The 12,065-nt window shown below is 41.7% G+C and overlaps 2 protein-coding genes across 2 annotated transcripts in view; both read right to left on the bottom strand.

Annotated features, from left to right (window-relative positions):
• The window catches only part of Lipt1 (lipoyltransferase 1), a 10,537-nt gene extending 8,755 nt beyond the window's left edge, over window positions 1–1,782 (bottom strand). The window contains exon 1 of the mRNA XM_008845854.3: window positions 1,187–1,782. The gene's annotated coding sequence lies outside the window, so the exon portion shown is untranslated. The remainder of the gene's footprint in view (window positions 1–1,186) is intronic.
• Window positions 1,783–7,050: 5,268 nt separating this feature from the next.
• On the bottom strand, window positions 7,051–8,571 carry CUNH2orf15 (chromosome unknown C2orf15 homolog). The gene is made up of 2 exons (XM_017801273.2): window positions 8,560–8,571; window positions 7,051–7,995 (listed from the first exon to the last, which is right to left on the bottom strand). The coding sequence occupies exons 1-2, from the start codon at window positions 8,569–8,571 to the stop codon at window positions 7,609–7,611; spliced, it is 399 nt and encodes a 132-aa protein (XP_017656762.1). The 3' UTR covers window positions 7,051–7,608.
• Window positions 8,572–12,065: the final 3,494 nt, after the last annotated feature.

Raw genomic sequence — 12,065 nt, 5'->3', positions numbered from 1 at the left:
CTGTTCTGACTTTTTTCTAGTTCCCTGTCTAGAACTTGTAATGTTAATTACACTTGCCTTTACTTCTTCACATCTCCTATTCACGATTCAAAGACTTTCTCTTCCTCCTGCAGATAAGAGTTATGCAATTTGGGAGTCTTTTAGATAGACCCACTGAAGGGGTACTCCAATTGCCTCAACCTTGGCAATGTGGGTAACCTCTTCAGAGGATAGTGTAATAAGAATAGGAGGTAGGAATTGGCTAGGCAATAAGGGTAAAAAGACCCCAAAGAAAAGTAGCCAGTTTCTTGGCTAAAACTCACCATGTCCTTGGGCCTCTTAGCAACCTACTCTGTTCCAAAGGCCAAAACTGTCGAAAATATTTGGGAGCTTTTATCAAATCCTTAAAAGATTCTAGGGTTACCTCTTCAGAAGGGGGAATGTTAGAGTAGCCAAAAGCTCCATTTAAAAACAAAAAATCAGAGTACATGAAGTTACCAGAAAAAAGTGATGGGGAGCTATGGGAGGAGTTGGAGGGGAGGGAGTGGACATGAATTTGATCAAAACACCTTATATGCATGTTTTGAATAATAAATTATTTTTAAAAACAAAACAAAACAAAACTGTGCCAGGGATTGAACTCAGAACCTTGTTCATGCTGGGAAAGTGCTGCACCCTGGGCCACCTCTACTTTCATCTTTTAATGTTTTAATTTTTTTCCTTAAAAGTCACTCTTACTTCTACGTTCCGGGGACCATTTCACTACCATTTAGCCCCGCCAAACATGCTTCTCCAAGAAGAGAAAGCAAAGCACCGCAAAACCAAAGCAAACCACAGGCGCAGCACCTTCACGGAACGCCTAACCAAGCCTACCACTTTGCTACTTCCTGACAATAGGTCACATACCCCCAATTTTACTTTAGGTGAGCTTGCACACAGCTGACGATGGTTTGCTTTGTCTACACTTCGCCCTGCATTGGGACTCAACTTTTCCTCATACTACCATTAAGTCGTCCCAAGCACCAAAAGTAACCCCCGAAGCCTCCAGCACAAGCTGAAGACACCGAGGCGGCGCGAACCTGGGAACCGGCCTCAAGGTGCCTGGTCCCCACTCGCCGTGTGAAGGAGCCACAGCACCCACGGGGGCGCAGCATCGGGCGCCGCTGCCAGCCGGGAACCAGTAACATCTGCTTCCGGCTTCACCCACCTGTCGCTTCCGGTCGCAAGCGTAGCTTTTTACCCGAGAACAGCGAGGTTGGTCTAGAGCGCTCTGCCCGCAACCTGACTCCGCCCTGATAGCCACGGCCCCCGAGGACACGTCCTCAGGAGGACACGCCCCCGAGAGGGATACGCCTCCGAGTAAGGCCTAGTCCCCACCCCGCCGGAAGACCAGCCATCCCCGGTCAGGGAGGCAGTGTGGTCAGCCAGCCAGTGGCAGGTCCTGTCTCTTCCGGGTTTGCTCTCAGTCCTGCTGTCTGGGTTCTTCGAGGCGTTCCACAGCGCTCAGGAGTGCAAAACTAGATTCAAGGAAGGGATGCGGGCCACGTTCGAATAACTGACCAAAGATGAAAGTACAGATGGGAGCTCCCCGAGTGACGAGGAGATAACGCTGTCCGGGCCGAGGGAAGCAGCAGAATATTTCTTGAGTGGATTTTGGGGGCTCCCCAGAAATCCCGAGCACGCGGGGCAGGGCTGCCAGCGGTGCCTTGTTACTGAGCATGCAGGCCTTGCGCTGGGGCTTTGCATCTGCGCTTCGTAGCGAATGTGAAGGAATTCAAATTCAGTTTTGAAAGGCACATTGCATTTGAAGGAATAAATGTTGTAATCAGGCTGAGTGGATCAGAAAACCAACCCGCTGGCTGCAGTGGTGTTTACATTTCGGTGTTCCGTGTAGCTGTTGGCAGCAGCAGCCCCTGCGGATCAGTCATAAGGAAAGTCTCCCAGCAGCCAAGGTAGCAAGGCAGTATTTCCAGCTAGCTATTGCTGTGTAACAAGCTCCCCCAAACACAAGTAACTTTTACAATTGTATGGGTATCTGAGCTGTCTAAAATGATCTGGATTCATTGCCCTGCCGTTGATGCTGGCTCACTATCGGGGCAGTTCAACTCAGTCCACAAGGGGGCGGCACTTCCGCCACATTCTTACTGCCATAGGAACGTCAAAGCCAGACTGGAGTTATGTAGCCTGACAGTGGGTTCCACGCCTTAGAGAGAGGAGCCCAAAGAATTTGTGGCACTTCTCAATCTTCCACAGAAGCCAGTCTCCTTCAATAAGAACGGAAGCCACCAAGATATCCCTCTTGGAGTAAGAAACATCTTGTGTTCAATTTGGTGATGTTAATACCATAAATGATAAGGGCTTCTTATAAAGATATACTAGAGACAGTGACTCCTCCCTTTTTATTATTTTTGACAAGGTCACTCTTTGGTATTATGAGGGTGGGACTAGACACTGTTCAGTTAATCACAGTAGCAATTTTGCTACTTGTTAAATAGCCCCACATATTGTTGCCCTCTGTTTATATTATTTCCTTCCGAAATGTATTTCTTTGCTGGCGCTGGAGAGATGACTGCAGGTAGGAGTGCTTGCGGCTCTTCAAGAGGCCCGGGATTTGGTTCCCAGTACCCTAGTGAGGCTTACAACAGTCTGTAGCTCCAGTTCCAGGGAATCTGATTGTCTTTGTGGGCATCATGCATGCAAGTGGTACACAAACATACATGAGGCAAACTACTCATACACATAAAAATAAATACAACTAAATAACTGTATTTCTTTGAAATCTGAAACAGTACAGGGTTTTATTGCTTTGCTTTGTTTTGTTCTCGTTTCCTTCAAGGTGATTTTAGAGAATTCGCTATCCTGTGCTTCCAGATTTCTGTCCTTCGACTACTGTTATGCCTCTTCTTATTTTAGCATCTCCACTGGAACCTTTCCAATGACAATCAAACATGCCTCACAGTCCTCCTGAGGCCTCACTTCTCCTTCCTCCTTTCATTCTGTCTACCCCTTAAAAGCAAATTATGTGTGTGTGTATGGAGAGAGAGAGAGAGAGAGAGAGAGAAGACAGAGAAGGCTGGTAACCCAGGCTTGCCCAGATCTCCCTATGTAGCTGAGACTGGTCTCAAACTTGCTGCAATTGTTGGGTCTCAGCCTTCTAAATACGTAGGATCACAGGAATGTGCCATTTGGCCTCAGAACAAAACTTCTACTGCCGCACTTTGCATTCACGTCTTCTTAAACCTATTCTCTTTGCCCCACTTTTCAGTCTTCATCTAACTGTTCAGTGACTACTTCAACCTGGAAAGAGTCCTGTGGGCACGCTGACATCACTGCATTGGTTTACCTCAATATTACCTCGAGTCTTCTCTGATCAACTTCTGTATGATGGAGCTCCTCAGTCTTTACCTTCTATTCTCCTTAAAGTAGCTCATGAATTCTCATGACTTTAAATGAGAGTGCTATGTCAGAGATAAATGTACATGGTTGTGTCTTTCCACAAGGTGAGAATTTATTGACTAACAATAAATTCACAAGGTACAGCAGTTTCATTGGTGGTAATTTGCCAGAGACTTCCACACTCCTCATTACACAGGTTCATTTAGTTCAACAATAATTACTAATATTAACTCTGATCTAACACATTATATACTACACAGTAAATCTATTTATCTGTTTACCAACCTATCTGCATGTATGTACATAGGTTACACAATGGCTACAAAGGGTTAAAGAGGCATGTGTTTTACATATTTTTTATTATTGTTATTTTATGTGTATGAGTGTGTTACCTACATGTATGTGAGTAAATCCATGTCATGCAATGCCCATGGAGGCCAGAAGAGAGCATCAGTAACAGACTATTGTTAGTGCCATGTGGGTGCTGGGATTTGAACCCAGATCCTCTGCAAGAGCAGCCAGTGCTCTTAATCACTGAATCATCTCTCCAGCCCCAGGCAAGGACTTTTAAGGAGTTTCAAAGAAGCCTGAAGCTGGGAAGCTGACAGAGACACATAGGAGTTTGGGGGTGTATTAGTCAGGGTTCTCCAAAGAAACAGAACCAGGAGAATGAATATATATGTATAGAGATTTATCAGCTTAGCTCACAGGATAGAGTCTGAGTAGTCCAACAATGGCTGTACCACACTGGAGAGGCTGAGAATCCATAGTCGCTCAGTCCACGAGGCTGGATGTCTGTCTCAGTAGTCCCAATCTGGCACTAAAGGTCTGATGAACTCCAAAAGATCAGCTAGTCTTCAGTCTACAGCTGCAAGATGAACTTACCAGAGAGAGAGAGAAGGCAAGCAGCAAAAAGCAAAGTGTTCTGCTCTGCCATGGCCTTTTATACAGGCTGCCATCAGAAGGTAACACCCACATTTAGGGTGTGTCTTCCAGCTTCAGATGATCCAGTTAAGAAGATCTCTCTGATTTCAGTTAATCCCAGATCCAATCAATTTGACACCCAGGATTAGCCATCACAGGGGGGTGGGGTGGGTAAAATACCAACCCATCTGGAAGACTTTGTAGACAGCTGTGACTGCTGTGGTAGTCAGGCTGCAAGGTCAGAGTTGAGATGTACAGTTGAGTCCAGCTGTAGAGACCAAAGAGGCAGGACTGATTTCACATGAATGAATGGGTGAGTAGATGGCAGACAAACAGGAGATGGGCAGACAGCAATTCAAGTAGGCCACATCAATAACTGGTACCAAGTTGATCTGAAGCCCTGGGACAGCTGGAGGTTCTTTGTTGGTTTCTTGGCATACACACTGGATGGTCAGATACAGGATAGGGAAGTCATCGCCATTACAGTGCTGGGGTCTGCCTCTTTATGGGGCCCAGAGGAGAGGATTCTACCATTTCCTTGGTCTGGTGTATCTAATAAGTTCTGGTTTTCTGATATTTTATTACATTATTACTAATTATGTGTGTGCATGTGTATGGGTGTGTTGGGTATGGACATACCCTAAACTAACATATGGCGGTCAGAGGACAGCTTGCAGGAGTCAGTTCTTCCATCATGTGGATTCTGGGGATTGAACTCAGATCGTCATACTTGGTGGCAGGCGCCTTACCCACTGAGCCATCTACCCATGTGCTCCAACAATCCCAAATCGCCTTGATAAATTTATAGGATGGCGCCCTGTCTATTCTCAGGAATGTCATTTATTAGTCCATGCTTCACAGATAGTGCCATTCACACGTCCAGCCTGGTGCAGTCACCCTCCATCCTCAAAATGAAATCAAAAGCTGCTTGCCAAATGGGGTCTCTCAGGACAAAGCAGTCTGAAAAGCCACTAGTTTTTTTTTTTTTTTTTTTTGTTTTTTTGGTCTTTTGAGACAGGGTCTCCCTGTAGCCCGAGCTGTCCTGGAACTCACTATGTAGACCAGGCTGGCCTTGAACTCACAGAGATTGCCTGCCTCTGCCTCCCAAGTGCTGAGACTACAGGCATGCGCCACCACACCCGGCGAAAAGCCACTGTTTTATAAACATGGAGTAATGGAGGGGTAGGGCACAACTTGATCTGAACAGCATTCAAATTCAAAACTTAGTTCTATATGTAGTTCCATAACTTGGAAACCTGGTTCATCCAAAGTCTGTGCTCCTGAGCTCATTCATTCCTCTACAAAACCTCATTGTATTTAGTTCTTTTTATTAGCAACATTGTGGGGGGAGGTTACAACTCACTTCCAAACCATCACTATCTCCTGCCACACACTTTACCTGGATGGCCACTATCATCATCCATTTGAACATCTATGTGACTGCAAGTTGTGTCATTTTCAGTGAAGCCTCCCTGGTGACTGCAATTCGAATCAAGTATATATTATAGCTCATGTTATGTCTGTGAATGCTTTATTTTTTCATGACACATGGCTGCTTGTGCCTTCTACAACTGCTGTACAACATTGTGCCTCCCCTGGCAGCACTATGAAGATACTACTCTATCTCCAGCTCCAAGCACTAAAATAGCCACTGTCTTTAGGCTAGGTTCTGAATATATTAATTTTGTTGTTGCTTTGACAAAATGCCATACAAAAGCAAACTTAATCCAGAAAGAAGAGTTTTGGCTCACAGTTTGAGGATGCAGTCCCTCAGGGAGAGAGAAGGCATGACAGAAGTATGAGGCAGCTGGTCACAATGTATTAGCTGTCAAAGCTGAAAGCAATGAATGCTGATGCTCTTCAGCATTCTTCTCTTGATTCTGTCTGGAACACCAGCCCATGTGACAGTGCCACCCACATTGAGTGGGTCTTCCCACCTCAGTTAACCCAATCTATAAACTCCCTCAAAGATGTGCCCAGAGTATCTCTCCTAGGTGAGTCTAAGTCCTGTCAAGTTGACGATCAATATTGACCATCACAGTGAACAATGATTTTTGTATATTTTTTCTTTCTCAAGAATTATATTCTGTAGAGTACAGGACCATCCTCTGAACCAGCCGATGCCATCTTCAGGAGTTCCTACTTGCAAAAGATCATCACACCTTGGTGTGTTGACTGTTGATGTTCCCTCATAGGACGCCCTCACCTGAGCACTCAGCCCCTCCTCCCAGCCAGCTGTATGCAGTTCTGCCCTAACTGTACATGGTCTCAGGGAGAGGCCAGAGTATATAGCCAGGAAGACCAGGGGATGGGGGCTCCATGTACAGAGCCATGGGGGACTCAATATCCATGCTGGATGTAGATCTTTCAGGGTAGCTGCTTTAAGGTCACCCATGCTCCTGCCTATAATTCCTCACCCATTGCTCTGCTAGTAAGCCTAATGAATCCATTGGTTCCCCAGAGTAAACTCAGGTGGAATCTACCTCTGTTTGTCATTGGGATCTTAGGAGGAAGGAGGTGGATGTATTTACATCTCCCCTACGGAAGGAATTTCAGCAACAAAACAAACAACAACCCCCCCCCAATCAAAATCCAACCCCTGAACACCAAGCAAACAAACGAAAAACCAAACAAAATCCATACACAATAAAAATAAGTATGTCACTGTATGTCTAGATACAAAATGGTTTTAATTTCATTAGACTATCAGATATTTCAATAACAGATTTTTTAAAACAGTAAGTTGTTTTTCTTATATGAAATGTTAGCATAAAATGGCAGCAGATACAAGATAATAAACTTGGAAAGAAAGCTTTTGTAGCTCTGGCATGGATGTAGCATGGTGAAAAAGAAGACTGAAAGGCTTCTGAAGATTTGTGTTTGTTGGTCTTTCCTGTAGAGTTCATCTGCAGCAATCTTTTACAGAACAGAAACAGTCCTGATGTAAAAAAGCAAAGACTCCCAGAGCAAACTCTCCAACTGGAAATGCAACATGTGAAAGGTGAGAGAGTCAAGTCAAATTTCTCAGACCTCCTTTTTTATAATACTTATTAAAAAAATTCATTGTAATTACAGTAAAGCTGTTTTGGTACTGTTGAAATACTGTTAACCCAAAACAAAACAAAACAAAAAACCCCAAACTAGTTTTTATCAGCGATAGAATATAATCCCGTAGAGATCAACTTTGAATTCAGGATGTCTTTTTCTCCCTTCCTTTTGTCAGGCGTTCCTAATAAAGTTCGATTTTGTTCCACACATCCTCTAATTAAAAGCAAGTTTTGGTGTCTTTGGTAGTATGTCTCGGTTTCTTTACTCCAAATCTGTTATCACCAGGCCATCGTTTTCCTTAACATACACCACAGAATTCAAGGTTTTCAGTGAAAGAGATCCTGTATCAGTCCCTTCAATTCTTGTAAAGTTTTCTTGGTTTATGTCTTCAAATATTATTTTCTTGGTGTCTTGAAATAACCGAGTCACTGGTTCTAACCTATTTTTCTCAGTTTCTTGCATTAAATGGTCATCTACTTTTGAATCCATCTGTATGGCTGATATCTGAGTAGAAGCTTTGCTAAGCAAAAATCCCATTGGGACAGGTGAACAAATACCAAGGGAGTTTGAAGATGCCTGTGGAAATGTTTCTTCAATTTGATTACTGAAAAAAATAAAGGTACCAAGTGAATACAAAATGGATGTCAACTACTTCATGACTATTTATTTGAATGGAATACTATGATGGTGATAAAAATACAAAATAAAACTGCCTTCTACCTTTAAGTGTTAGCTTCTTTTTTAAATATTTCATTTTTAATTAGTATGTTTGTGTGTATGTTTTGTGTGTGTGTGTGTGTGTGTGTGTGTGTGTGTTTGGGCATGTGAGTGCAGTGACCACAGAGGCCAGAAAAGGATGTTGGAGCCCCTGGGACTGGAATTTTAGGTGATTGTGAGCTACCCAATGTGGGTGCTGGGAACCTAACTTGGGTCCTCTACAAGAGCAATGCCAACTTTCAACCAGAGTCATCTCTCCAGCCCACCTCACCATTTACTTTTTTTGGGGGGGTGGGGAGGATTTGCAGGGTCTATGGATATCCTTGAGGGTCTTTTAAAAATGTTTATTTATTGTGTGTGTGTGTGTGTGTGTGTGTGTGTGTGTGTGTGTGCGTGTGTAGGTCAGAGGACAGCTTCCAGGAGTCAGCACTCTCTTTCCATGTGGGTCCTGGGGATTGAACTCACGATGTCAGGCTTGGTGGCAAGCACCTTTACCCACAGTGCCATCATGTCATCTTGCCTTAAAAATCTTTTTAAAAAAGGAATTTTCCTGATTTCATGCTTATTTCCTTTCAGAAAAATTACAGAACTTCTCTTACTCTTATCTTTGTAGCAAAATCTTTTAACTCATTACTAATGGGCTAAAAATAATCACCAAACATCCTTCGCTATCAGGGAAATGCACATTAAAATCACACTGAGATTCTATCTAACCACAGTAAGATGTCTACGCCAAGAAAATATAAGACAACAAATATGGTTGAAGATGAGGGGAATCTTTATTTACAGCTGCTGGGAATGGAAACTGGTAGTCATTGTGGAAATCAGTATAGAAATTCCTCAAAAAACTAAAAACAGAACTTCCGAAAGATCCAGCTATAGCACTCCTGGGTGTATACACAAAGGAATCTAAATCAGGATGCCAGAGATATGCATTGATCTCCATTTACTGTTGCACTACTCACAAGAGCCAAGATATGGAACCAGCTTAGATGCCTAACAACAGCTGAATGTATAAAGGAAATGGAGTATATATCCACAATTGAGTTTTATTCAGCATAAAAAAAGAACAGTATGTCATCTATACAAAAATTGATGAAACTGAAGAATATATATATATGTGTGTGTATTCATAAGAATATCTATCTATCATCTATCTATCTATCTATCTATCTATCTATCTATCTATCTATCTATCTATCATCTATCTATTATATGGCAGGGGAGATGGCTCAGTAGATAAAGCAGTTGCCATGCAAGCCCAAGGAAACTCTCAGAAAAGCTGGGGAGGCATGAGACCTGCTTGTATTCCTAGCACTTGGGAGGGATGGGCTAGATTAGCCAGAATTCATGAATCTGAGGTGCTGCAAGAGACCCTACCTCAATGAATTAGACAGTGATTGAGGAAGACACCAAACATCAACTCCAGGCCTACACACACACACACACACACACACACACACACACACACAGAGAGAGAGAGAGAGAGAGAGATATGCAAACACAAATACACAGAATACACAGATGAATATAAACCTTATATACATATACATATACAAACAATTAAAAAAATAAGCCAGGTATGGTGGTGCATGCCTTTAAACCCAGCATTCAGGAAGCGGAGGCAAATAGATTTCTGTGAGACTGAGGTCAGCTTGGTCTACATAGTAAGTTCCGGGCCAGCTGAGGCTACAGGGAGACCCTGTCTTGAAAAAAAATCAAATAATTATTATTATTATTAGGCATAACATGAAAGTAAAAGGGATGGTACTTGGGGTGCTTGGGGGCGACCAGTGAGGGGTGGTGTAGGACAAATATGAGTAAGGTATAATTATATATGAACATATCATAATAAATCCACCATTTTGCATACTAACCAAAAAATTAATTAAAAAATTGAAAAAAACCTTTGCAGGCATGAAAGCAAGCATATCAAGCAGAAAATATAATTGTATAATCAACAGAAACAGACCTAGCAATGCATTATAGGATTTAATACACAAGTACCTTAAAACATTTCTTTAAAATAATATCACAAATTTCCAAGATAAGATGGTAGAACAAGGTATACACGATATGGTTTATAATGAAAGGGTTTAAAATTTTATTTATATTTACTTTCTGTGTATGAGTGTTTTGCCTGCATGTATGCAGGTATACCATATGTATGCAGTGTTATGGATGCCAAAAGACGGCATTGGATATCCTGGAACTGGAGTCACAGAGAGTTGTGAGCCACTGCGTGGATGCTCCAAACCAAACCAGGGTCCTCTGGAAGAACATGAAGTGCTGCTCTTAACTGATGATCCATCTCTCCACTCCCATGGAAGATTTTCTTTTTAAATCAAATTTTCAGAAATGCAAAATACATTTTTTTTTTGAGATGGGGTCTCATGTAGCCCAGAGTAGCTTTTAACTCACTACAGAGGTGATGTTGGCTTTGAACCTCTTCCCTTGGCTTACCAAGTGCTAGGGATTATAGATATGTACTTCAATGCACAGAGTTTTCAATTAAAAAAATATTGTGGTTGGGGTTAACACTGTCAAGGGAAAGAGTAGAGAACCTGCAGCAATGAACAACAGCAGGATAACAGAGGGCTTGCTTGGCATGCATGAGACCCTAGGTCCAATCCCTAGATACATATACACAGATTCTCTCTCTCTCTCTCTCTCTCTCTCTCTCTCTCTCTCTCTCTCTCTCTGTCTACACACACATATACATGTATATATATATCCATGAAACTAACAAATTTAAAGAAAACAGCATTAGTAAGCTGTAGGGCAGACAATATCAAGTAGCTTAACATTTGTATACTTAGTGACTTGGATTTTTTTTTTTTTGAGGAGACAGAAAAGGCAAAACAGGTTTTTTGCAATGAAGTTGTTGAAATGAAGAAAATGAAAACTACACAGAACGGACATGTCACAAGAGAGAGCAGGGTTACGATATGATACCAGGCTTAGTTTGGGTATGGAGGAAAACTCACTACTCCTTGGGTTGCCACATAGGATTTTTTTCACTTCTTTGGACTAGGGGATAAAGAAGTCAATAGTCCTTATTAGAAAAGAAGTGAAAATATTCACATGCTCTTTTGGCCTTAAAAAGGGTCTTTTCTCTGCATTGTTTCTAAAGACTCTTCTGTAAACATCTAGGAGGCATACATAAATGCTTAAACTTTTTATTCTTTTCTTAAGGGAATTATGGTGCTTCTTCTATTATTAATAATTTTTCTTTCTCCCCCTCAAATTTTCACCTCCAACCAACAGGGTTTTTTGGGGGCAGGGAAGCTGTGTATCAAAGCCAGAGTCTTCCCACGTGAGTTATACTTCTATCACTGGGTTATACTCTCAGCCCAACTGAGTTTTTTTTTTTTTTTTAAATTAGTACATTCTTCATATTTGCTTTCCAAAATCCTAGTCCAAACTCTTGAATTCAAAATAATCTTAGTGTCCAAAGAGGATATCAGACTACATATTATTTTCTCTATCTTTTCAGGTTGGTTTTTGAAAGCCCATGTTGCTTCATTACTTATTTTACCAATTATATATAATTAAACTTCAGAAAAAATGTGCTTCCTGGATCTTCTGTCCTTTTCATCTAAAGTAGTTGGGATACTTGAGTTGACTTTTCTGGTATTGAGTTCTGATTACAAAATGCATAGTATATGAAAATAAATGGTACAAAATATGATGCCATGTTATGACACACTTTATGAAAAAATATAGGGAGATTGAAAACCAAGACACTTATATTTAAGTATACTTGTCTTAAAAAACTTAAGAAAATTGATTATTGGTAATGTTTTATGGAAAATGAGTACTCACCTAGGAACAACAGGAATTCTTACGTCTCCGCAAATGTGACCTTACTCTTGAAATTTACAGGCTTAAACTAGGTCATCACAGAAGGCTGTGAAAAGCTATGGCCATCTGTAGAAGACATGGATATCAGATCACCATTGCAGTACAAAGAGCTCTCAAGTTAATGAAGTTAAAGTTTC

Source organism: Nannospalax galili, unplaced genomic scaffold (assembly GCF_000622305.1).
Source record: "Nannospalax galili isolate Female #2095 unplaced genomic scaffold, S.galili_v1.0 scaffold182, whole genome shotgun sequence".
NCBI classification, from domain to species: Eukaryota; Metazoa; Chordata; class Mammalia; order Rodentia; family Spalacidae; genus Nannospalax; species Nannospalax galili.
This window is presented reverse-complemented; position numbering and strand designations above follow the sequence as displayed.